General features: G+C 44.9%; 1 protein-coding gene and 1 non-coding gene across 2 annotated transcripts in view; both read left to right on the top strand.

The window, feature by feature from the left end:
• The first annotated feature begins 240 nt into the window (after positions 1 to 240).
• Positions 241 to 27,173, top strand: part of EEF1B2 (eukaryotic translation elongation factor 1 beta 2) — a 43,759-nt gene continuing 16,826 nt past the window's right edge. Inside the window, exons 1-4 of the mRNA XM_033945848.1 lie at positions 241 to 396; positions 1,084 to 1,206; positions 4,149 to 4,287; positions 22,159 to 22,225. Coding sequence (XP_033801739.1) covers positions 317 to 396; positions 1,084 to 1,206; positions 4,149 to 4,287; positions 22,159 to 22,225 — 409 coding nt within the window. The 5' untranslated portion in view covers positions 241 to 316. The remainder of the gene's footprint in view (positions 397 to 1,083; positions 1,207 to 4,148; positions 4,288 to 22,158; positions 22,226 to 27,173) is intronic.
• On the top strand, positions 21,994 to 22,072 carry LOC117361693. Its single transcript, XR_004539727.1, has one exon. It is a non-coding gene; the product is annotated as a small nucleolar RNA SNORD51 (small nucleolar RNA).

The raw sequence follows: 27,173 nt of genomic DNA, 5'->3' as shown, positions 1-27,173 counted from the left end.
AGCTAAAGGTTCTGAGCTCCTCTTGTAAATTTATAAAGTATATTCATTATGTATTGAGTGCCCTTGTTTTTTTTTTGTTGTTTTTTTTTGAGCAGTTAGTATACAGTCAGGAGACCCTTCCACTGATTTATGTAAGAGCTTAGAAATTATTAAAGTGCAGCAACCAAGGCTGACACGTTAGGCCACGTAGCACGACGGCAGCGGGAGCGACGTAAGGTACGCTATAAAAACAGCTGCGGCCTATTTGTTCGTTCTTTTTTCTCTTCCTGTGGTGGTGAGCTGAGAAGTGTGCACGCGCCTGCGTTCATCGCCTAGTATGGGATTCGGTGATTTGAAATCGGCCGCTGGCCTCAGGGTCCTCAACGACTTCTTGGCCGATAAGAGCTACATCGAGGGGTTAGTTCGAACTATCGAGGCACAGGCTGTGCTTACGCCCTGGAATTACTGAGCTTGGGACCGTTGGTGGTCTTGACTTCCCGTAGAAGATTGAGGCCGCCACCTCGCGATCTGTCTGCGGCCCAGGGACTGAAAAATGCCTATAGAAGGGGGGTTTAACGACGTAACCCGAATGTAGATGCCCGGCTAAGATTAATTACGTTGAAACGTGAAGCTCGGTACAATTATATTCTATCATGGAAACTCGGTTTTAGACGGGATCTTGTGGCTTGGGATAGGTGGAGGGATCAACACGTGGTTCAGGCTGATATTTCGGATTAGAATGAGTTGATTTTTCTTTAATTAGTTTTATCTTTTAATTATTTATATATCTGTATAGATGTTTTCCAATTACGGTATGTCAAGTGTACAATAAACTTTGAAACTTGGATGATGCGTTAGGTAGACTTAAATTTTATTTTTAAATGAATGGATTAGTATTTTATGGGTGAATCTAAGTAGCAACACTGTTTACTGGTTTCTGCATAAGCTCTGCAGTCTTAATTCTGTTGGTTTGAATTGTACTTTTTAATTTATATGTGTACGATTAGATATTAATTCTAAACCAAAGCAAGAAGGACCAACAAAACCTGCAGTAAAAGTACAAACGTGCATAGTTGACGTCTTGATATGCCTTTTCCTTTTTAGGTATGTACCATCTCAAGCAGACATAGCTGTATTTGAATCCCTCTCCAGTGCTCCTTCTGCTGACCTTGTCCATGCTTTGCGCTGGTACAACCACATCAAAAGTTATGAAAAGCAAAAGTTAAGGTATGTGACTCCTTAGTAATTGTTAGTTGTATAACTCTTCATTTGATCATTAAGTTCTGCCTAGATCTTACATAAGTGTTAAATACATGTCTTGAAGTGGGATCATAATTTTGACAGACTGCCTCTCTGAGACACAGCTAAAGTGGTTTAGTACTGTATATACTCCAATATAAGTCGATCAGAATATAAGTTAAGACCCCCATTTTTCCCCCCCAAAATGAGGAAAAATAGTTGACTTGAATATAAGACGGGGGCTTAATATTCAAGTACCATGCCCTGCCAGGCTCTGCACACAGCCATCTTCTCTTCCCTTCTTTACCAGGCTCTGCACCTAGAACCCCTCACTCCATGCCAGGCTTTGTACCCTGCCTCACCTTCCTACCCCTGGTGGTCTAGTGGTAGGCCGGAACAGGAGCAGGAGCGATCTATCCGCGTCCTGTCCCGTGCTGAGCATCTCCATCCCTATTCCCTTTTGGCGGCCAGTGGTGCACCCGACAGGGCCGAGCTCTTCCTGCAAAGCCCTGCACTATTCTTTGAATGGCCGCCACCAGTTCTCGCAGGACAAGAACTGATGGCCATTCAGAGAGCAGTGCGGGGCCAAGCAGAAAGAGCTTGGCTTGTCGGGTGCGCTGCTGGCCGCCAAAAGAGAACAGAGACAGAAAGGCACGGGGCAGGACATGGAATGATTTCTCCTGCCCCGTACACTGCTGGACCACCAGGAATTAAAAATGGCAGGTAAGTGTGCGCCAGAGGGGGGGTTAAAAAAAAAAAAGTTAGTCAGCTGGGAGACGGGAGGCATCCCTTTTGTCCCAACCTACCGTATTGCCCAAGAGGGGGTCGGGTTGATGACCTGAATATAGGAAGAGATTCCCATTTTTGGGCCATTTTTTTTGGCCCAAAAACCTCATCCTATATTAGAGTATATACGTTATGCAGGTATTTTGTGTCCCTGCTAAACTCAGACAGGTTGATGCTTAGAACTCCTATGCCATTCTCTATATCAGTGTTCTTCAACCTTTTTACACCTACGGCTGGCGGAAATAAAAATAATTATTTTGTGGACTGGTAAATTGCTAAGACTGAAATTTAGAAAAACCGTCTCTGCCCCATCCCCGCAGCTCGATCCCCATCCCGTGTACAGGGAGTGGGGAAAGAGAGATCCATGGTGCATCTCTCCCACTCCCTCTGCTGCCATAGCCAACATTTTCCCCTCATTCCCCATATCATGTGCAGCATTTTTCTCTATTGCCCACCAGCCCCATACCCAACATTTCTCCTATCACCCCTCTCCTGCACCATGCCATACCTCTCCCTCCATCACTATGTCCAACATCCCTTGCACCCCTTTCAATCTGTCAATCTGTTCCCTCTCCACCACCATATCCAACATTTCTCCCTCTCAATCCTTCTCTTCCCCATGTATCTCTTTCTCGCTCTCTATACCCAACAATTTTCCTCTTTCTTCCTTTCCCCATGTGCATGATCTTTCCCTCTCACTTACACACTCAGCCCAAACAATTCTTCCTTTCTAACTCCTCCCTTGTGTCCCAAGTTCATGCCTCCTCTTCCTTCTGTGTCCCGTGTTTGTGTCCTTCCCCCCCTCCCTTCCAACCTTTGTCCTAAATTCATCTCCCAATGTGCTTCTCCCCCTTCTTTTCTCCCTTACTTGTTCAGGGCTGTCCGGCCTCTACTGAAGCCAGATCAGTGTCCCCTGCAAGCGCGTTTCCGTCTTCCTTCCGGCTTGGCTGCTCCTTTAGCGCCAGCTGCACTTGTTTGCCGGGTCAGTGTGCAGCGGCTCTTGCATGCTGCTGACCCAGTTCTGGATCCGGGTCAGCCACGTGCAGCGTGCAAGAGCCACACTGCACTGTCCCGGCAAACAAGTGCATCTGGCGCTGAAGATAAGGAGCATAACATGGACACTAATTCTTCACATACTCGGCAGGAAATTTTTGCAGACCGGCGGTTGACGAACACTGCTATATATCACAAGAGAATACTGTGGGAACATCACTGGAAAAATAAAATAGCATGCAAATCATGTGTGCTATTAACATTAAGCATTCAAAGTTATTTTTAATGTTAAGGAGGAACATGCCTGATGTGTACATATAAGAACTGTATGGTAAGCAAAGCTCTTGTGTGCATGACCAGTCAAGAACTCTGGGATCTACGCACCATTCCCACACAGATCTGCACTGCTTGTTTGATACAGGCAGCAGAATTTGCAGTGGCTTGTTGAAGTTCAGGAACAAAATAAAAACAAGTTAGGAAAGTGTGTACAAGTCCAGAGGAGGAAGTGGAAAAGTTGGGGGAAATGCTCTGCTGGCACCTTTCATGGCTTAAGCAGCACCCAAGTTTGAAATCGAACAGGGGAGAGCCTACTTTGGAGCACATGGATTCTGCAACTGATCTGTCCCACTTGTTCTGAAGCATTTCAACCCCTTGTTCAATTCTATCCTAGAACCAGCTCTGAAATTGTGTTGGGGTAGAATTTGATTTGTATGCCGGTTCTAAACATTGGGAGTGAATAGCTAAACACCTCGTTTGACTAAATCTACATACTACTTACGCTGATCTTCAGTGCCCACACTGTTGCTTGTGCTGGTGCTCTCTTAACATTGTGTGCATTTGAGTTGGGTTTTTTGTTTTTGTGGGGTTGTTTTTTTTTGTTCCTGGGGCACTAGACAGTTAAGTGATTTGACCAAGGACCTAAAGGAGCCATAGTAGGAACTCAATTCTCAGCCCATTGCATTAACCATTAGCCTACTTCTCCATTCCAAGGGATCTTTAGAATTTTAGATTTTTGGGAAAGAAAATCAGTCATAAGCCAGCAAGTAAGAAATGCTCTGAAAAGTGAGCAGTAGAACTGGGTTTTTAGGTTTAAAAGTGATTAGTTCAAGAAACAAATTGAAACAGAAGAGCCTTTTATTGCTTTTCCCCAGCCTTCCTGGTGTAAAAAAACCTCTAGGAAAGTATGGGCCTGTTGATATCGATGACGCCACTAACTGTGCAGGTGCAGCTGCTGCAGCCGCTGATGATGATGACGATGACATTGATCTCTTTGGGTCAGATGATGAGGCGGTGAGTACCTTGTATGCTAGAGTTAACTGTTGGGATGGTAGAAAGCAAGGCATTCATTTGTCTTTAAGTAATTTTTTTATATTAAATACTAAGTATGCTGATCTTTTGTTTGCAAAGTAGCATATACAGTATATCTAATGTAAGGCTTGGCTTTATATACCCAGACATCAGTCCAAGAAAGCGTGACTCGGTTTACAATAGTTAACTTAACAAATAGAAACAATAAAGAATTTGACTAAATTTCGGAAAATTAATTTTCGAAGTGTTTAGCAAATAAGATGGTTTTAAGGATTTATGAAAAAATTGAAATGAGCCAGAACTCCTTAAAAGAAATGGAAGATCATTCCAAAGTTGAGAGAACTTAAAAATCAAAGATTGACTAAAAATCTTGACTCCTTTAATCCCATTTTTGGAAGGAAGAGATAATTGAAATTGTTAATTACCTCTTGCAAAGGAGAATATATAAACATTCCAGGATAAAGGAAGGAGAGGAGTAAAGATACCATATAGGATTTTAAAAACAACACAAGCACATTTAAATTGAACTCTAAAATAAACCGAAAGCCAATGGAGACTGGAGCAACAGTCACGTGATCAAATTTACGTTTCCCAAAGATCAATTTTACAGCAGTATTTTGAATCGGTTGCAATCTATAGAGAGACATTTTTGTGATACTGAGGTAGATGACATAGCAAAAATTGAGACAAGATAATATAATAGACTGAACTAATATGGAAAAATGTCGGTGATGAAAGATGTCTAACCTTTCTCAATAAATGCAGATTAAAGAAACATTTCTTAAACACAGAGTTAATTTGATCCTTAAAAGAGAGAGGAGTCAAGGAGGACTCCCAAAACCTTAGCAGAAAACTCAATCTGTAGAGAAGATCTAGAAACCAAAACTACAGAAAGAGGAAGACAATCCAATTTTGGGCCTAACCGTAATAATTTGGTTTTAGTTGTATTAAGCTTCATCCGGACAGACTGTGCCCAGGCTTGAAGTTTTGATATACAGAGATTTACTTTAGATACTAGGTCAATAGTGTCCAGATCTATCTCTATCAGGATGAAAATGTCATCTGCATAGGTGAATAAAGTTTCCCAGGATGACTACTTAAGGATATTCAGGGTAGTCGTGTAAAGGTTGAATAAAATTGGAGCAAGTGGGGAACCCTGAGGAATACATAAAATCTGATTCTTGTACAATACCTTTGTAGTCTGAACCGTAGGGTTATCAATTCCTTCCAGCCCTGAACTGTATGGAACTCAAAACCAAAGTCCAACCCCCCGCCTCCTGTGGTCATCTCTTGGGATACTCCCCTTCAAGATCAGTTTCGTTTCCTACAACCTTGCTGTAGGGGCTCGTGTTTTATTTTCCTAAATTCTAGTATATTAATTTGATATTTGGTGCGGGTCTTGCCCTAGTGCTGCGGATTCACCTTGTGGGGACATCCTTCGGTGAGAGATACAGACTTTTCTATCTAAAATTGTCTGCATCTGGGGGGTTCCCTGCCGCTGCAGTAAACCCCCTGGACAGTCATCAGGTCAGATCGGGTTCTCCAGGATCAGGAGCTAATTCGTCCTGGGTTCGTCCGCTAAGGGGTAGAGCGCAGGCTGCGCGGTTCTGTGGCGATGTGCCTTGGATCGGGACTGGATTGCATACCTTCTCTGATTGTACTGGAGGTCCTGGTAGTCACTGACTGAGATGACAGGGAAGGTGAGGCAGTCAGAGGACCTGAAATCCAGTTTTAGCTCCTGAGGTACTGATCTCCTTGCAAGCTGTGTGTTAAACTTGTCTGCCATTCTTTTTTATTGCAGCATATGCCACTGAGTATCTGTGCATGCTGGTTTGGTGATTTTTTTGGGGGGGGTCCTAGAAAGGGGTTTTTGGATGGCTTCCCTACATGCCCTAGCGCCCCTCCCCCCAACCTGTAAAATCGCCGTTTTCCCAGGTTCCCTAGTGTTAGGACTACTAGACATCTACAAGAGAGATTATTGAGGTAAGAAGAACCTAATCTTTCTAAATGAGGTCGCATTAGAGTCTTATACAAGGTCAATACCTCCTTTTTCCTACTGGCCATACTTTTCCCTATGCACCTCAGCATTCTAGCTTTCCTTATCAACCTGTTTGGCCACCTTAAGATCAACACATACTATTATACCCAAGTCTTTCTCCTCTTTCATGCACAAAAAGTTTTTCACCCCTAAACTGTACCATTCTCTTGGGTTTTTGTAGCCCAAATGCATGACCTTGCATTTCTTAACATTAAATCTTAGCTGCCAAATTTCAGACAATTACTTCAAGCTTCACTTAGTCCTTTCTCATGATATTCACACCATCAGGGGTGTCTACTCTATTGCAGATCTTGAAATTTTGGCTTTTTCTAAAATATTTTAATTAGTAATAAGATTGGCAAAATGTAATCGTTATGATTTTCATAATTAAAATATCCATCATTTGTATGAACTGTAAAACATGAAATAGCAAAAACAGGCAGATTTGAGAAAACAGCCTCTCCATTCTATCCAGCAAAATAAACTTGTGGATAATAGCCACTTGGCAGAGTATATATAGATTTTCAGAAATCTTTCCACAAAAGTTCCTTATGAGAGACTCCTGAGAATATTTGTCAAGGGATAAGAAGCAATGTTCTGCTGTGGATTAGGAATTGGTTATTGGATTGAAAACACAGGATAGAGTTAATTGGCCATTCTATTGCAACAGAATCGGTGGAGGAGGGTAAATAGTACCAGTCCTAGTACACTCCACTAACACATTATAAATGATCTGGAAATTGGAACTACAGGTGAGGTGATTAATTTTTTTTTTTTAATTCTTTATTCATTTTATAATTCACAAGTGTACAGTAAATATCAAACAATTAGAATACAATATCACTTGAAAATCTACCATATCATACAACAAAAAGATATAACCCCCACTCCCTCCCACTTCCATATACAACAAAAAATTTACCATATTAATATATCATTCATATATATTATTAATAGAAATCCAACCCCCCCACCCGATCCACATGTAAGAATTAAAAATTGGGAAAAGTATAAATTATTCATTATAATAATTTAAAAATGGCCCCACACATCCTTAAATTTATTTTTGAACTGCCAACGCTCTTTCCATTTTAAACACATGACATACTGAATTCCACCAGAAACAATAATTCAACCTTGTACAATCTTTCCAGTTATACGTTATTTGTTGAATGGCAACTCCTGCCAATATCATCAAAAGCTTATTATTATTAGCAGTCAGCATACCAAATAAAATTGTGTCGTATGATAATGCTACATAATTTTCCATTAAATGATTTATTTGATCCCAAATAGAGATCCAAAAATTTTTAATGAATGGACAATAAAACAATAAATGTTCTAAAGTTCCAGCATCAAGGTTACAATGCCAACATCTATTAGACTTAGAGCAATCCAATTTTTGTAAATGAACAGGGGTCCAGAGTGCTCTGTGCAACAGGAAAAACCATATTTGCCTCATACAAGCAAACATTGTACACTTCAACCTCCAGGACCAAATACATGGCCACTGAAAGGAATCGACAAATTAGAGCAGAAAAAACTATTTACATTGTCCAATTTGACACGGACAAGAGGACATGAAATGAAGCTAAGGGGGGGCAAGTTCAGGACTAATATCAGGAAGTTCTGCTTCACACAGAGAGTGGTTGACATCTGGAATACTCTCCCAGGGGAGATTATTGCGGAATCGACAGTCCTAGGCTTCAAAAGCAAACTAGATGCATATCTCCTTGAGAGAGGCATATAAAGATATGGTTGGCTATAAAATAAGCCAGGTGTATACCTAGCAGGGCCTCCGCGTGTGCGGATCGCCGGACTTGATGGACCGAAGGTCTGATCCGGAGATGGCGCTTCTTATGTTCTTATGTTCTTATGCATTAATTTGATGCTTATGTTCAACTGATTTTTATTATTTCAACAAGTAACAAACAAATACAAAAAGCATTGTCAGGAAATAACATTGCAAGTACCCCCCCTCCCTCCCTTCCCATCCCTCCCTACCCCAAGAGTCCAATGCCACAGTAAAACTAAGAGTAAAAAGTAAAACTATTGATTCAAGAGTCTACTTCGAGCATATGGTGTGAAGTCCTGCCAGAAGCACTCCCAGGTCTGACGGAATCCACGACCCGGCCCATGATCCAATTCTCCCACCTGTCTCCGCTCCAGCGTAGCGTGAATTATCATCAAGGCTCTCCATTGAGCATTAGAAGGGGGATCTCGGGACAGCCAGTTAGTAAGAATTGCTTTCTTTCCCATCAAAAGCACTCTAGTAACAAAAGCTGTCATTCCTTTAGGTTTAGGCGTGGCTATATTATAATATCCGAATAATGCTCTTGGTTGTGGAAGCAAACGCCTCCCCCATAGCATCGTAATATAATGTCCAAGATGTCTCAAACTGTTGAATTTTGGGGCAAGTCCAAAGCATATGTCTCAATGAAGCATGAGCTTGAGCACATTTCGGGCAAGAATGAGATGCAGTAATCCCCATCCGGGCAGCACGTTCCGGTGAAATATAAAGTCTCAAAACAATTTTCAATTGCATTTCCCAGTGGGTGATATTAGGAGACACCTGGATATTCTTCAGTACCCGCTGGAGCTGGTGGGCCGTTAGCGTGCATTGCAAGTCCTCAGTCCATGTTGCCGCTAAAATGTCCAAATTATGGCCAGATTGACCGTCTCGAATCCCCACTATATGAAACCGTAGAGGAATGCTCTGTTGTGCAGTAAGGCTAAAGAGTTCCGAAAGAGTCTCCCTGCTATCTTCCGTGAGATGGAGCATTGGAAGAGACTGAATATAATGTCGGATTTGGTAATATGCAAACAAATCATTTGGCTGTAATTCAAATGTTTGCTGCAATTCTTCAAAAGTTGTTAGTCTCCCCTCCTCTGAAAAGAGGTGAAATAGATATTGAAGTCCCTGAGCACTCCATCTCTGAAAGGCAGTATTTTGGAGTCCAGGTTGAAAGGCTCCATTGCCCTGGATGGGTAAATATAAAGAAACCCCAGAAGATAGTTTTGCAGTTCTACAAACCCACTTCCATGCTTGCCGAGCCGGCGCAAATATCGGATAGTGGGACACCAGAGAACGCATTTGTGGGTCCGCCACATGTAAAAAATAGCTCACATGAAATGGAGCCAGCAAAGACAACTCCAGTGGCGTAGCAGTAAAATCAGATGTCCCCTTAAACCAATCATTAATATGCCTCATCTGACATGCCATAGAGTACCAACGCACATTCAATAAACAATAGCCCCCCCTATCCCTGGGTAAGCATATCCTAAGAAATGACATGCGGGATCGCTTACCTCTCCAGAGGAAGCGTCGTAAACCTTTAGTTAATCGTGCATTATGAGTATAAGATAAAAGCAGAGGCAGGACCTGAAAACGATATAGCCACTTAGGAAAGAGCACCATATTAAAAAGAGCTACCCGTCCCGCTACTGTAAGGGGAAAAGTAGACCAGTTTTGTAAGCTATGTAAGGTGTCATGTAGTAGTGGGGAAATATTACTATCATAAAGAGTCTTAAGGTCTCTAGGGATCCAAACACCCAGGTATCGAATCGAGTTCACTGCCCATGTAAAAGGAAAATGTCCCCTCCATGTGTGTTGCAGTGTCACCGGACTGGCCAAAGCAACAGATTTCTGGTAATTCAAGGTGAAGCCTGAGTAAAATCTGTATTCATTAAGCGCCTGCAGAAGTTGTTTGACAGAGTGGGGGTTAGTGAGCATAAATAATGTCATCAGCAAAGGCTAACACTTTTAATGAGTGATCCCCAAAGTCCACCCCTACAATATCAGGATCCAGAGATACTGTGCGAAGAAATGGTTCCAAATAGAGCAAAAACAATAAAGGGGATAAGGGACATCCCTGACGGGTACCTCTTTCAATTAGTATAGGTTCAGTAATAATGTCATTAACAAGTATTCTCGCCTTCGGTGTTGAGTATAACGTATGTAACGCTGTCACGTACCAACCCGAAATTCCAATAAAGTTCAATACTTCAAATAAGAACGTCCAATCGACTTGGTCAAAGGCCTGCACGGCATCCAAGCTAAGTAATAGCATCGGGGTGTCATGAAATTGTGTATGGGCCAACGATAAGAGCGCCTTGCGAACATTATGTACCGCCTGCCTGCCCTTTACAAAGCCCACCTGTGTTAAAGCGATGATGTTCGGGAGAAGAATTGCTAATCTTTCAGCTAGTATTTTTTAAATAATTTTAATATCCACATTTAATAAAGAGATGGGACGATAGGACTCGGGAGCCGTATTATCTTTACCTGGCTTCAAGATCAAAGTAATCAAGGCCTCGTTCGCTTCAGCGGGAAAGTGTTCATCTTGTATTACCTGAGAATAGTAGTTCCTAAGGTAAGGACTCGACTGTTCCGATAATAGCTTATAAAATTTTGCCGTGAAGCCATCCGGCCCTGGGGCCGAAAAATTTCTTTGATGTTTAATAGCTTGTAATAATTCTTTAGGAGTAATGTCTGCATTAAGAAACTCAACATCTGATTCTGAGAGTGGCAATAAGCCAGAGTCAGATAAGTAATCCCGAATGAGGGGAGCAACTCCCGAGTCCTGGCGGCCATATATCTTCTGAAAATGAGCTGTAAGAATCTGTGCAATGTGTGCTGTAGTATGCTGAAGATGCCCCACAGCATCCCTCAATCCCATTATGTAACGATGTCCCCGGGCTTGTTTTGTCAATCGGGCTAGTAACTTCCCTGCACGATTGCCATATCGATGGAAGCGATATTTTTGATACAGAAGCATTTTAACCGTACGTTCATGTATATAAGAGTTAAGGGTCGCCTCCACCGAAATCAAATGTTCCTAGATGATCGTGTAGGGTGGTGTGTATAATGTCGTTTGGCAATGACTAATTCCTTTTCCAGCCTAATAATGCCCCGAGATAATCGGCGATTCTGTGCTATAACGTAAGCTATGCAGTCTCCTCTGAGCACAGCCTTAGCAGTGTTCCAGAACAGCGTTGGGTTATTAGTGTTGACCATTAAAGGTCAAGAATTCTTCCCATTTAGAAATTAAGTAAGTTTTAAAATGGTCATCCGAAAATAAGTAACTAGGGAAGCGCCAACGTACAGGTCCCCGGATGCCAAATCCCATATTCAGATTATCGCATGATCAGAAATTACTGCCGGACCAATGACCGCTGCATCCACATTTAGGAATGCTCTACTCGTGGTAAGAATATAATCTATTCTAGATTGTGTGTTATGTGCCCTGGAGCGATGAGTATTATCCCGTTCTGTGGTATGTAAAAGTCTCCAGGGGTCAACTAAATCTAAGGTGGCACAAAGGTAAGGAATACCTCTAATTTGGGACGAGCTCGTGTTTTGTCCTGGCCCAGACTGGTCACAGCTCGGGTCTAAAACTTGATTGAAATCCCCTGCTAAGTATACCAGATCTGTAATTCGCTCTAAGAGCAATGCTGTGATTCCCTCGAAAAAGGAATGATCATAAGTGTTGGGTGCATATATATTCAAAAGAAAGAAAGAGTATGTTCCTACCGTCATCTGTAACAGTACATATCTGCCCTGTGGGTCAGTATCAACTATTTTCGCTGTATATGGTAAGAACTTACGGATTAATATTGCTACCCCCGCTCGCTTTTGTGGAGATGAGGCTGCATATACTGCGTCCACCCAGGACCTCCTCAATTTCTGATGTTCTACCTCTGTCAATCGGGTTTCCTTTAGACAGGCAATATCAACTTTGTCTTTTTAGCTGTGTTATAATTTTTGTTCTTTTAATAGGGGAGGTGATGCCAGACACATTCCATGAGGCTATTCTCAAATTATTAGCTATTTAGATTTAAACAGGGCTAATACAAGCAAAAAATATACCATATGAAAAAAAAGACCGCTCCAGGTTCCCAGCCACAGCCATAAAGCACTCAGGACCTGCCTGAGTGTTTTCCATACATTAAGTAATGTATCTGGCAAAAATCCCACAATAGCTTCAAGATACTCACACATTTGCATCCAAATATTACTCATAGACAATAGTAATACAATAGCAAAGGACTCCTCCCCATTTGATCCCCTCCCCCCCATCCTCCCATTCCAACCTATCCCCCCTTCGCATAGCTTTGTGGTCACAACTAAAGGTCCGTCCTAGGGCGGTCCTAGAGGTGTGAGAGATCACAAAACAATGCCACTCCAAGCCCTGAGTTGCCACTAGAACAAAATTATTATATCCATATTGCTAGCCTATGTCAAAAAACCTATAAGAGACAGCTTATCAACAACATACTATCCCATGAACAGTAATAACTTAACATGTATAAGAATACCAGCTCAAACCATGGAAGCAAACAATAGTGTTCCTGAGCCCCCACAATGGAGACCTAAAATCCATAGTGCAGCAATTAGAATCAATCTCTCATAGTGCAGCAATCGTATGCCAATCTCTCAGTCATGTAAGATCCAACTGGGTAAGCACATGGGAATTCACATTGAGGGCTGCTTCCGCGGCTACTTCAAAAACATGCCATTGCCCTTGATGGTAAATGCGCAATATGGTTGGGTACAAGAAAAGGAAGCATATTTTTTTTCCGCCAAGGAGGCACAAATTGGATAAAATTGTTATCCCAGGACAAGCAGGCAGCATATTTTCACATGTGGGTGACGTCATCTACGGAGCCCCAGCGCGGACAGCTTTTCAAGCAAACTTGATTGAAGTTTCAAGTTTGCTACACTGCACCACGCATGTGCATGCCTTCTTGCCCACTAGAGGGCGCATCCCACCTCGTGGTTCTCAGTTCAGTTTTTTCTGCGGAGCCAGAAGCCCTGTGGAATGTGAGCTCTGCTATTTTGCCTTCTGTCGCCGCGTCCGGTGTGTTTTAATCGGTCGTGGTATTTGACTTCTCTTTTTCTCTCCGTTCGGCTCCGGGGGCTCCCGTGAGCCGCGACCCCGGCCTCCTTTTTCGGTCGGTTCGGTTTTCATGTCCCGTCCCTTGACGGGTTTCAAGAAGTGCACCCAGTGTGAGCGGTTACTTTCCATCACTGACCCACACCGGTGGTGCTTGCTCTGCCTTGGACCCGAGCATCCGACTGACTCCTGCGATCGGTGCGCCACCTTTCAGGCCAGAGCGCTCCGTCGACGCCGTGCCAGGATGGCGGAGCTCTTCGCGGTTGACTCCGCGCCCGGGAAGGCCTCGACGTCGGCCCCGGCCTTGACCTCGGCCTCGGGATCCTCGGCTTCGCCTCGTCCCTCGACATCGAAGCCTACTCCTGCGACCAAACCTGCCTCGGGTAAGTCCTCTTTTCCATCCCCAACTCCAGGGTCGACGAAGAAGCCATCTTAGGGCTCCTCAACGGCGGGTGGGTCGTCCTCGGCCCCGCCCAGGACTCCGGCCACTAATGCCCCGAGGGAATACTCGAGACCGAGGTCGCCCTCCAGGGAGCATCCCCCTGCCTCGGACCTGCCTACCATGGTCGGGATCCCGGCGTTCCAGGACTTGCTCCGAGCATTGATTGCCTCGGAGCTGTCTGGGGCCCTCGAACACTTGCAGCAGGCTTCGACCTCGACTGCTTTGGCCTCGGGGGCGCCGACCTCGGCGACCTCTGTCTCGACTCCCTCGGTCCCGGGTGCTGGGGCAGCATCAACCTCGGCCCCGACCTTGCCCTCGACCTCAGCTTCGGGGGCCCCGCCTGAGAGGAGCGTACGGCCCCGGGACAAGGTGCGCAGGGTGAGACGGATCTCCTCCTCCTCTTCCTCGAGGTCCTCCCGGGGCTCCTCGGGCGAGGCGTCGCCCGAGGAAGCCTAAGCGTTCGCGAGGCTCTCCTGGGCGACGTGGTCGCTCCTCGCCGCTCGGGGGTGAGGCCTTGAGGGTCTCGGAGCTCCGCCTCGATAACCCGAGGCTTCTCCGTTCCCCCGCGAGAGGGGGTTCACGTGACTCCTCGCCGAAGAGGAGAGGGCGTGCCTCGGTCCCTCGGACACCTGGGACCTCTCCCAGGGGTTCTTCGAGACGGAGACGTTCCCCGACCCCCTCGAGGCCATTGGATCTGGCCTCTTGGGACTCAGGGTCCGGTAGGGAACCACGATATTCCCACGAGGCTTCCCCCTTCTGTTCGGCGGAGAAGTCGAGAACCCCCTCGCCGCCCGCCAGACCGTCCTCCTTCTCCAGCTTCGTGCAGGACATGGCACGTGCCTTGGGTCTGGACCTCATGGCTGGATCTCAATACACAAAAGAGTTCCTCGAGGAGCAGGACCTTCCCACTCCCCCAAGGGAAACCCCTCGGCTGCCCTTGAATAAGGTCCTTCATCAGACCTTGCTTAAGAACCTGACTTCACCTCTTACAGTCACAGCGGTTCCGTCCAAGATGGAGTCCAAGTATAGGACGATACCACCCAAGGGATTCGAGAAGGCTCAACTCTCCCACCAGTATTTACTGGTCGAGTCTGCGCTCAAAAAGACACAACCCTCCCGAGTTTCTGCGGCGGTCCCGCCCAACAGGGAGGGTCGGACCCTGGACAAGTTTGGTCGTCACCTCTATTCGAATTCCCTCATGGCAACCAGGGTTTTAAATTATGCCTTTACCTTCTCATCCTATCTGCGTGGCATGGTGAAGGATCTGCCCCAGTATCGCAAATCCTTGCCGGACTCCCGCAGGGAAGGGTTTGACAGGTTTATGTCCAACCTGTCTCAATTGCGCCTGTACCTTTTTCATGCTGTGTACGATGCATTTGAGCTGGTATCGAGGGTGTCTGCATTTGCGGTAGCTATGTGCCGGTTGGCGTGGCTACGCACCCTCGATATGGACCCGAATCTGCAGGAACGCCTTGCAGACTTACCTTGCGTGGGGTCAGAATTATTTGATGAATCCCTAGAGGCGGCGACCAAACGGTTGTCGGAGCAGGAGCGTTGGCTCCCTTGGTCCGTCCGAAACCTCGGGCCACGCCGCAGAAACCCTTCCGGCCTCCCCCGAGGCGGTATCCTCAGAAGTCGACCCCGGCCTTTTCTAGGCCACCGCCTCGGCGCCCTCCTCAACAGGGAAGAGGGGGACAAGCAAAACCTCCTGCGCAGGGTCCTTCCAAGCCAGCGCAGTCCTTTTGACGGGCTATGCGGATGGGGCAGGCCCCCCTCCGCGATTGCGCCGGACCCCCTTCCCATAGGGGGTCGACTCCGGTCCTTTTATGCGGCTTGGGCCGAGATAACATCCGACGCTTGGGTGCTCCGGACCGTCTCCGAGGGCTACTCTCTCAACTTTTGGTCGTCGCCACCGGAACAGCCACCGGGGGCTTGCCCATGCAATCGGACCCAGCTCCCCATCCTCATGGCCGAGGCCAGGGCCTTGTTGAGGCTTCGGGCGGTGGAACCTGTGCCCCCCGATCAGCGGGGGCGGGGGTTTTACTCCCGTTACTTTTTGGTCCCAAAAAAGACCGGGGACTTGTGCCCCATTCTAGACCTCAGAAAGCTCAACAAGTTCCTGGTCCGGGAGAAGTTCCGGATGTTGTCACTTCCGGTATTGTATCCTCTCTTGGAGGAAGGGGACTGGATGTGCTCCCTGGACCTGAAGGAAGCGTACACCCATGTTCCGGTGCATCCCACCTTCCGCAAATTCTTACGGTTCCAGGTGGGCGAGCTACACCTGCAGTACAGGGTCCTCCCCTTCGGCCTGGCTTCGTCCCCTCGAGTCTTCACGAAGTGTATAGTGGTAGTTGCTGCAGCCCTGAGGTCTCAGGGGCTTCAGGTCTTCCCATACCTGGACGATTGGCTGATCAAGGCCCCGACCAGGGAGGGGGTTATCTCAGCGACCCTACAGTCTATCATCTTCCTTCAACGACTAGGGTTCGAAGTGAACTTTCCCAAGTCACAGTTGTGCCCGACCCAGTCACTTCAGTTTATAGGCGCAGTGCTGGACACTGTTCGCCTCCGTTCATTCCTCCCTCCTCCTCGTTTGGAGGCTTTGGTTCGGTTGTGCCGTCTGATTTCTCAGCTCCCTGTTGTGTCGGCTCAGCGCATGATGATGCTTCTGGGCCACATGGCGTCTACGGTCCACGTCACTCCGTTCGCCAGACTGCACCTGAGAATTCCTCAGTGGACTCTGGCCTCTCAGTGGTGCCAGGATTGCGATCCTGTCTCTTGTCTCATAGCGGTGACTCCTTCTTTGAGACGATCGCTCTGTTGGTGGACCGACTCTTCGAATCTTTCCGGGGGTTTGCTCTTTCTCGTCCCTCCACATCGCAAGGTTCTGACCACGGACTCCTCGGAGTACGCGTGGGGGGCCCACCTCGACGGTCTGCGGACCCAGGGCCTGTGGTCGGCGGAGGACCGACGCTGTCACATCAATGTGTTGGAGCTTTGTGCCATCTTTCTGGCGGCTCGCGCATTCTGCCACCTACTCCACGATCAGGTAGTTCTCGTGCGTACGGACAACCAGGTGGCCATGTATTATGTAAACAAGCAAGGTGGGACAGGCTCTTGGTCCCTTTGCCGGGAAACTCTACGTCTTTGGGAATGGGCGATCTCCCAGAATATCTTCCTGCAGGCGGTCTATATCCAGGGAGAACGGAACTGCTTGGCAGACAAACTCAGTCGGCTTCTCCAGCCGCATGAGTGGTCACTCAACTCCAGAGTCCTGCGCGAGGTATTTGACCGCTGGGGGACTCCGCAGGTCGATCTGTTTGCCTCTCCGGAGATTCACAAACTACCCCTGTATTGTTCGCGAATGTACTCCCCGGACCGTCTAGAAGCCGATGCCTTTCTTCTCGACTGGGGAGGGAGGTTCCTTTATGCGTTTCCTCCGTTTCCCCTGATCTTGAGGACGTTGGTTCGCCTCAAATCATCCGGAGCGACTATGATTCTCATTGTGCCTCGGTGGCCTCGTCAACACTGGTTCTCCCTGCTTCTTCAACTCAGTGTCAGGGAACCTCTGCTTCTGCCTGTGTTTCCCTCTCTGCTATCTCAGAGTCGGGGTTCGCTGTTGCATCCCAATCTTCAGTCATTACATCTGACCGCTTGGTTCCTTTCCCCCTGACTTCGGTCCCGGTGTCTCAGTCGGTGAGGGATGTGTTGGAAGCCTCGCGCAAGGTCTCGACCAGGCTTTGTTATTCCCAAAAATGGACCAGGTTTTCCTCCTGGTGTTCCTCGCGTCATCTGGAGCCGGATTCGGTCCCGGTGTCTTCGGTGCTGGACTACTTGTTGCATCTGTCTAATTCGGGCCTGAAGACGACATCCGTTCGGGTGCATCTCAGTGCCATTTCTGCTTTCCACCGTCACTTGGATGGACGTTCTCTTTCGCTTCATCCTCTGGTGACTCGTTTCATGAAGGGTCTACTCAATGTTTGTCCCCCTCTGAAGCCTCCTCCCGTCGTTTGGGATTTGAATGTTGTCTTAGCTCAGCTGATGAAACCTCCCTTTGAGCCTATTGACAAGTCTCTCCTGAAATTTCTTACTTGGAAAGTGGTATTTCTGATTGCCCTCACTCTCTCCTGAAATTTCTTACTTGGAAAGTGGTATTTCTGATTGCCCTCACATCTGCTCGACGGATTAGTGAGCTGCAAGCTTTGGTTGCGGACCCGCCTTTCACTGTGTTTCATCATGACAAGGTGGTTCTCCGCACCCATCCTAAGTTTTTACCTAAGGTTGTGTCTGATTTCCACCTCAATCAGTCCATTATCCTTCCTGTGTTCTTTCCTAAGCCCCACTCCCATCCTGGCGAGACGGCGCTCCACACGCTTGACTGTAAGAGGGCGTTGGCATTTTATCTCCAACGTACCAGGTCGCATCGGAAGGTTACTCAATTGTTTTTGTCCTTTGATCCTAATCGTTTAGGACACCCTGTTTCCAAGCGCACCTTGTCCAACTGGTTGGCTGCTTGTATTTCATTTTGCTACGCTCAGGCTGGTCTTACGCTCCCGGGTCGAGTCACGGGGCATAAGGTCCAGGCGATGGCAGCTTCGGTTGCTTTCCTCCGATCTACTCCGATGGAGGACATATGTAAAGCTGCCACTTGGTCATCGGTTCATACGTTCATCTCCCACTACTGTCTGGACACTTTGTCCAGAAGTGACGGACGGTTTGGCCAGTCGGTGTTACGTAATCTGTTTTCCTAAATTGCCATCCTCCCACCTGCCCTTTTTTGGTTGGCTTGGAGGTCACCCACATGTGAGATTATGCTGCCTGCTTGTCCTGGGATAAAGCACAGTTACTTACCGTAACAGGTGTTATCCAGGGACAGCAGGCAGATATTCTCACAACCCGCCCGCCTCCCCGGGGATGGCTTCTTTGCTAGTTATGGAACTGAGGACCACGAGGTGGGATGCGCCCTCTAGTGGACAAGAAGGCATGCACATGCGTGGTGCAGTGTAGCAAACTTGAAACTTCAATCAAGTTTGCTTGAAAAGCTGTCCGCGCTGGGGCTCCGTAGATGACGTCACCCACATGTGAGAATATCTGCCTGCTGTCCCTGGATAACACCTGTTACGGTAAGTAACTGTGCTTTTCCTGTGCTCTGACAGGGCTGCTGAATCTTGAAAGATGCGCACCTCAGAATCTTCAAACTTTAAGTCCTCTCGGAGTTGCTTGTACTTGCGCAAAATTTCAACTTTATGATTATAATTCAATAGTTTGGCAATAACCATTCGAGGTCGCGCTTCCCGGGCCTGTTCCCTGCCCATCCGATGCGCCCGTTCTATGCGGATAGGACCCAAGTTCTCTTGCAGTGAAAAGGTGTTTGTCAGCCATACCTCGAGCGTCCGCAACAACTTAGGTCCTGAGACCGTTTCTGGGATACCCAGAAAATGTAAATTAGATCTGCGAGAGCGATTTTCCAGATCCTCCAGCCGCTCTGCTTGCTTTTTAGTGAGAGCTTGTAGATCCTGTAGTATAGTGTCTTGGGTCCTCTGTACTTCATCCATATTTGATACTCGGGTTTCCAGAGCAGTCGTGCGATTTGTAGTTTCAGACAGGATATTCTCCAATTTCAAAAGCTGCTCCGATAACTTATCAAGACTCGGCTGCATGGCCACTGCCACCGCCTGTGTGAGGGCCGCCAGCGCCTCCGGCGCTATTTTGTGAATCTCAGTCGAGGTGGACGGCGCCATTTTCTCTGTTCCGTGCTGCGGGCGTTCGCGGTCCTTTTTCCCGGTTCTCGTAGCCATCGAAGTTACCAGCGAGGACAGAAACCTGTCCATATGGTTTCAGCGAGATACGCTTTAATGCCCGATCGCCCAACACTCCCCCCACAGCCAGCAACGGGACGATTAGCGACTCAGGGCCCAGGAGCTAAGGCAGCTAACGTCTGCCTCTGCTCAGTGCATCACGTGACCTCCTTAATTTGATGCTTAATCTCAATGCTCCAAATATCTCTAAGTCCAGTTTTTGGTTTCTTATTTACATAGCCAGATAATAATTTATACCACTGCGCGGCTTGGTGCCCCAAGAAGTCTCCCTGAAAGCATAGGAAATCTAAACTAAATTGATTATTAAGAGATTTCCATTCAGGGAACCCTGCCTGAATAGCCTGCTTCAGTTGCAACCATTTATAACTTTGTTTTTTATCAAGACCAAATTTTATTTGCAACTGTGAAAAATCCAGTAGTTTACCATCAGATAACATCATTTAAGATTCGTATACCTGCTTTAATCCAATACTTCCAGACAATCTTAAAACCGCCAATTTGGATCCTGGAGTTTAGCCAGATATTTTGATATGTAGATTTTTGAATTGGAAGAGGTGTTAAATGATTAACATATTTTAAAGTTTTCCATGTGTCCATTAATATCTTATTATTTTTCCGCAACCTAGGCATTTTAATACTGAGAAGATGACGAAGCCTAATAGGAAACATGAGCTGCCATTCTAACCATAACCAATCAGATAGCTTTTCCATGAGTTCTGGGAGGACTCAATACATACCATGGCGCAAGATATAGGATTGATGGTACCTATAGAAATTTGGAAAATTTACCCCACCATCCGCAATTGGCTTTTGTAAGGTCACTAAAGCAATTCTTACTCTTTTACCCAGCCAAATAAATTTAGACAAAATACTGTTTAACTTTTTATAAAAAGATCCCTGAAAAAAAACTGTTATCATACCCATTTGGTAACAAACCACAGGCAATATCGTCATCTTTACAGTTTGAACTCTTCCCCAACAAGACAGATGCAACGGATTCCATTGTTCACACAATTCTGTAACTCTTTGTAGTAAAGGTTTTTCATTCACTCTCATTGTCTCATCAAATGTGTTTTTTATCCAAATACCTAAATATTTTATTCCTTCCTCCTTCCAAATAAAAGGAAATGAATCAAATAAACTTTTTATACAGTGCACATTTAAAGGAAGAATTTCTGACTTATTCCAATTTATTTTATATCCTGAGAATTTCCCAAACTTCTCAATCAAATCAAGCAAACATGGAATGGTTGTTCAAGATTCCTCAAATGAAGCAGTATATCATCTGCATAAGCAGATACCTTATATTCTTTTCCAGAATATGGAATACCCTGTATCTCCCCTATCTGTTGAATAGCTAAAAACAAGGGTTCAAGTACTATTTCAAAAAGCAAAGGAGATAGAGGACAACCTTGTCTAACCCCCCTTTGCAACTTAAAAGACTCTGAAAAATTATTATTACTATATAATCTAGCAACAGGGGAGCTATACAACGCTTGAATCATTTGTATAAATCCTGAACCCATACCAAACCACTCCATAGCCTGATACATAAAGTCCCATTCTACTCGATCAAAAGCTTTTTCCGCATCTAAGGACACAGAAAAGGCCGGATCATTTAGGTCCTTTGTTAAGTATAACATCTGAAGAGCCAATCTGGTATTATTAGAAGAGTGTCTTTGAGCAATAAAACCCGTTTGGTGCATTCCAATTATGTAAGGAAGAGCCTTTTTCAAACGTAAGGCTAAAAGTTTAGCCAATAATTTCCCATCGACATTAATTAAAGAAATAGGCCTGTAATTTGAAACCAATGTGGCATCTTTATTTGGCTTTGGCAAAACAATAGTTAATGATTCTGCCATAGTACCTGCAATACAACCTTTATTCAGTTGGGTCAAATATAAATTAATTTTACAAATGACTCTAAACTATTCAAAAGTTGTTAAGGCATGTGGACTAAGAAAAAGTTTGCAGGAAAAATGGCCATCCAAATGGCAGATGAAATTTAATGTGGATAAATGCAAAGTGATGCACATTGGGAAGAATTATTCAAATCATAGTTACAGAATGTTAGGGTCAGCACCCAAGAAAAAGATCTATGGCCCCCTTTTATCAAGCCGCATTAGGATTTTTTATTGATAGCCACCGTGTTAAAAGCTCCACTCATAGGAATTCTATTAGAATTGGAGCTTTTACCATTGTGGCCAGTGATTAAATACCCCCCCACCAAAAAAAAAAAAACAACCAAAAACCTAACATGGTTTGATAAAGGGGTCCTATATCTTTTACCCTTTTTTTTTTTTTTTTTTGGGGGGGGGGTGTTAATACATCTTTTACTGATTCCAACACCACCCAAAATTTGCTTCAGACTCCACAGCCCTGCTTATAATTTCTCTATACTACTGTTAGGTTTAAGAAACAAAATTGTTTTGTCCTATTGTAAGATGTGTGCTGGTAGAATTGTAATACTGTCCTTGTATAGTGTGTCTAAACTGGCTGGTAATGATGAGTAAAACCAAATCACCATCTTTCGGCTGACATTCACTGCTGAATTTGTCTCTCTGATTATAAGCCGGTGCTTCTATATTGGTGCCATAAAATCAAAATTGATGTGTGCTATATATATATTTTTTTAAATTTCCGTTTATTTTACCTTTTCAGGAAAGTGAATTAGCACAGAAGCTAAGAGAAGAACGTCTTGCTCAGTATGAGTCCAAGAAATCAAAAAGTAGGTGCCCTCAATGGCTTTCAATGCTTTGAGTAAATCGGTTTGTGTGGCAGAACAAAAATGAGTAGTTTGTACTAGAGAATTACATTGTTGTGGCTGTTACCCATGGGTAACCTGCTGAAACGGTGGGCGGGGGAAAAAGTACTCACTGCGGGCATGGGGACAAGGCCATCCACTGTCTCGTGGAGCGGTGAATGGCTTTGTCCCCACAGTTAAGGGAGGGAACGCGCGTGGTCACCTCCTTCTCCTTACCTTCGTGGTGCGTTACTTTCCAAAGTAACTTGTTCAAGCCCCGGAAGCCTGCCTGCAGTCACATGTGTCTGTGGGCGGAAGCTTCTCCTCCTCCGCAACTTCCGGTTGCGTTGGAGGAGAAGCTCCCGCCCAAAGACACATGCAACTGCAAACAGGCTCCCGGGGCTTGAGCAAGTTACTCTGGAAAGTAACTTAAAACACGCAGCGAAGGTAAGAGGAAGGGAGGGTTATTCTCAGGCCACGCGAGGTGTGCTGAGAGGCGGTGAGAGGGAAGGGTGGTGGTGGAAAAGAAAGGAACAGACGCTGAAACGAAAAGGGGAAGACAGAGTGGGGAGAAGATGCTGAAGGGAAAAAGACAGTTGCTGGATGAATTGGGGGGGGGGGGGCGGGTGAGGCACAGTAACAGCAAATGGAAGACACAGTGGATGGAAGTAATTGAATGAGATGAGGAAAGCAGGAACCAGACAACAAAAGGTAGAAAAAATATTTATTTTTCTTTTTTTGCTTTAGGAAAAGTAGTAGTTGTGTTAAAAATTTATAAGCAAAGCCCTGCCAGCTGAACTTCTTTCTCTAGTTCAACAGCCAGAACTTTGATTTATAAGGAAGGAATAAGCTAAATACTGCAGTACTGAGGCTTGTATGGATGGTGCGGGGACATTGGTTGCAGAGGCGGGGACGGTGGTCACGGTGACAGGGATGGTGGTCGTGGTGACGGGGACAAATTTTTTCCCTGTGTCATTCTCTAGTTTGTACTAAATATGGCAACACAAATGGCTGGCATCAGCTCATTTGTTCTTAGCACTTTATTCAACTGTAATGGCGACTTTGCCCATCCATGTTCTCACTAGTAACTGGTAATTGGCCTTCAAACCAAATGAATTAAATTGATAGGAGTCTTGGGCATTTCAGACTCCTAGGTAGTTTCCTTCTGCCGTAGTGATTAAGCAAAGTTGGCGTTTTAGGTCACACGAGGCTTGGGAGTGGATCTATTGCTTTTGTTCAACCACCCCTAGCTCCTGACCAAATTGAGATTTCAAGGGGGTCGAGCATGGGTAGTTTTCAGTATTGGTCCACTTGACATGGAATGACCCTCAGCTATGTTATCTTACAGTATCCACTGTATTATCATTCTTCTTAAATATGTTGCAGCAACTTATCAGCAAGGTGATTTTAGTCTCTTGTCCACAGCTACTGGTCTGGAGCTACTATGATCTGTAGCAGTTTCAGCATTCCTCCTGTGGTACAGAAATTGTCATTTGGCATTACTCCCTTTCATACCAGTGGAAGGACTTTGCTGTATGGCAGACAGAGCAGAGTAGCTGGACATGCAGAATTTGAATAGCATGGGCAGCACTTGAAACAGCAATACTTGGGATATGACTATTTTTTTCTTGTCTTGTCTTCTAGAACAGGGATCTCAAAGTCCCTCCTTGAGGGCCACAATCCAGTCAGGTTTTCAGGATTTCCTCAATAAATATTCATTGAAAGCAGTGCTTTTCCTAGATCTCATGCATATTCATTGGGGAAATCCTGAAAACCCGACTAGATTGTGGCCCTCAAGGGGAGGGACTTTGAGACCCCTGTTCTAGAACATAAGAATAGCCTTACTGGGCCATCAAGCCCAGTAGCCCATTCTCATGGTGGCCAATCCCGAGGACTAAGCAAGAGAAAATGGACCATTTCCTAATTAAGCAAATATGGTAGGAAAGGTGCAAAAAAGAAAGCAAACATGAACTGGGGTGCGATTAGAGGAGGATTATATAAGAAAGGAACTGTACACCGAAGGAAGCTAGATGGCTTCTAGAAATAGGTATGAAAGGGGTCAGATAGTAAAGTCAAAGTCATTCTAGATACAAAAGAAATTATATGTACTTACTAGGAGTGACCTGCAATTTGAATCTTGGACCTTTGTACCAAATACCAGGACTTTACCTCTGAACCACATTTTCTCAACTGAAGATGATATGAAACTAAAGATCGGAGGCTCAGGAGAACTAGAATGGAAACAGGCATATAGTCCTATAAGTTAAGAGTTTTTTCTTGGGATTTTGTTTAGTTGCAAGAAACAAAGTTAGGACCACCAATGGAAGAATGATATTGACTAGGTAGCAAAAGAATGTGAGAAACAATCGTGCAATCAGAGGTTGAAAATTGTGGTTAATAAATAGACAATAAGGTTATCTGAATTGGAGGAAACACAACTGTATGAGGAATTTCACAAAAGTAGAAAAAAAGATTGGTGGTGGAACGGAAGGGTCTACTAGACTAGTAGGGAAAAAGTGGAAACTTAGTAAGAAAAGCATTCTGTGTGCTTTGTAGAAATACAAGTAGAATAAACAAGGGGAGAACTCATACTGCTCTAAGTTTCCAGTATCTATGTAACCCTTGCTAGAAATACCTATTTTTTGCCACCCTCCCTATCTGCATAAGCTAGGGCCTGGATGATATCATGTTGGTGTGAAAATTAAAATGATGGCAGATAAACCATGTTTGCCCATCAAGACCAACTGCTAAGCTCTACAATTTCTTCCTCTGTTATGATCCTTTTTCTCATGCATTCTTGGATTCCTGTGACCCTTGTCTCTACCTTCACTAGAAAGCCATGCAACATGTCAGAAACAACCCCTCTTATGCAGGCTTACAGCTCTGAGAAAATGCTGCTTCCCAGCTTGCACAGAGAACACTGCTGCTATTATTCACGATTTTAATATATTAAGGGTTGGCTGTTATTTGCGGTTTTTCTGTATTTGCGGTGGTTAGGGGCGGAACATGCCTGAATACAGAAAAACTGCAAATAACTTTTATATGCACTTGTTTTTTTATAGCAGCCATCCCTTAATATATTAAAATCGTGAATAATAGCAGCAATGTTCTCTGTGCAAACTGGGAAGCAGCATTTTTCTCCGTGTACACAGGGAAGCAGCGTTTTTCTCTATGCATGCTAGGAAGCAGCAATTGTGAAAGCTGGGAAGCAGCATTGTTCTCTGTGTACGCTGGAAAGTGCCAAACTTATCGGTACAGTACTTACTCAAGATGTAATTTGGGGGGGAGGAGTCAGCATGCGAAAAATCGTGAGTGCTGAAACTGTGAATACGGAGGGAGAAGTAATGGAACAGCTGCTTCACAGCAGCCACTTAAAATATATCATGGTTAACTCCGCAGTGTAAAAGTAATGATATTGTGCAAAATATCTTTAACCAGTCCTTTCACTCGGCCAATGCACAAATGTTACAACTATTCTAGTGATGCTGTAACCCGCTGTCAATAGGCCACTCAGATAAGATTCAGAACTTTTTTTTAAAAATATATATTTTTTTAAAGAAGCAACAACAATCTTGTCTGTAACATCTGTCTGAATAAAAATCAGACTAGCTGATGGTCCTATAGTCTCCCATATGCAAGAAACAGCTGGAATGGGAAGACTTAATGCCACCATATGGCTGCTGAAAGCTTCCATTTTGAATGAAAGATGTGGATCTCCTAGTCTTTAGGTCAGGCCTTTGGCTGAGATATGGTTATTGTTGCCAGATCCCCCAGTACTGGCTGCAGTGTATATTCTCTGGGTCTTTCAAGTCCTGGGATCTCACCCTAAAGTTTGGGCTAGTCACTTGCCAGGCTTTTCGTCAAAGTAAAGGGGGAAGACGGGTAAAAAAGATCAATTACTATCACTTCCTAAATCACCATTTGCAATGGACATTGAAAACAAATTGTTGAAAAAAATGTTTTTATATATTCTTTTTTTTTTATAATTCTTTATTCATTTTCATATGTTACAAGTGTATCAAATAAACTCATATAAAACTTAAAGATACACACTTGATAAACTCACATATAACATTTCGTTAGAAAATTAGTATTCTATAATGTTAATATATTATACTAGCTGATGCCCCGGCGTTGCTTGGGTATTTAATTATAGCAATAACACTGTAAATGGATTCAAATAAAGATATTTTATAGTGGTGAATGAAATTATTTTTTTACAGCTTAATAAAAAGTAAAATATTCAAATTATAATGTGAAATATTTGACAAAATGAATACAATACAACTAACGCAAAACGTGATTATAAACAACATTTTTAGTTTCACCTCCAGGAGCAAGAACATATAAATTGTTGGGTGAACCCACCCTTGAGCAAGCAACATAGAGTTGTGGGCCGAGAGACCCCCAGAACATATCACCCCAGGTAGTGAGGGATCTGCATACCAAGTTTCGTTCAAATCAGTCAAGCCGTTTTTGAATTACAGTGAGAATGGCAGCTTTTAACGTTTTTTCCATTGACATGAATGGGTGATATCTGATTTTCTGTTTGTAGCTCCGCCCACGTGTGCAGGTGGGCCGCGAGACCCCAAGAACATATCAGCCCAGGTAGTGAGGGATCTGCATACAAAGTTTCGTTCAAATCGGTCAAGCCGTTTTTGAATTACAGTGAGAATGGCAGCTTTTAACGTTTTTTCCATCGACATGAATGGATGAAATATGATTTATCCCAGGACAAGCAGGCAGCATATTCTTGACTGATGGGTGACGGCACCGACGGAGCCCCGGTACGGACAATTTTAGAGTGATTGCACTCTAAGAACTTTAGAAAGTTCTAGCTAGGCCGCACCGCGCGTGCGCGAGTGCCTTCCCGCCCGACAGAGGCGCGCGGTCCCCAGTTTTCTTAATTCCGCGGAGCTAAGAAGACGCGTGT

Source organism: Geotrypetes seraphini, chromosome 5 (genome assembly GCF_902459505.1).
Source record: "Geotrypetes seraphini chromosome 5, aGeoSer1.1, whole genome shotgun sequence".
NCBI lineage: Eukaryota > Metazoa > Chordata > Amphibia > Gymnophiona > Dermophiidae > Geotrypetes > Geotrypetes seraphini.
This window is presented reverse-complemented; position numbering and strand designations above follow the sequence as displayed.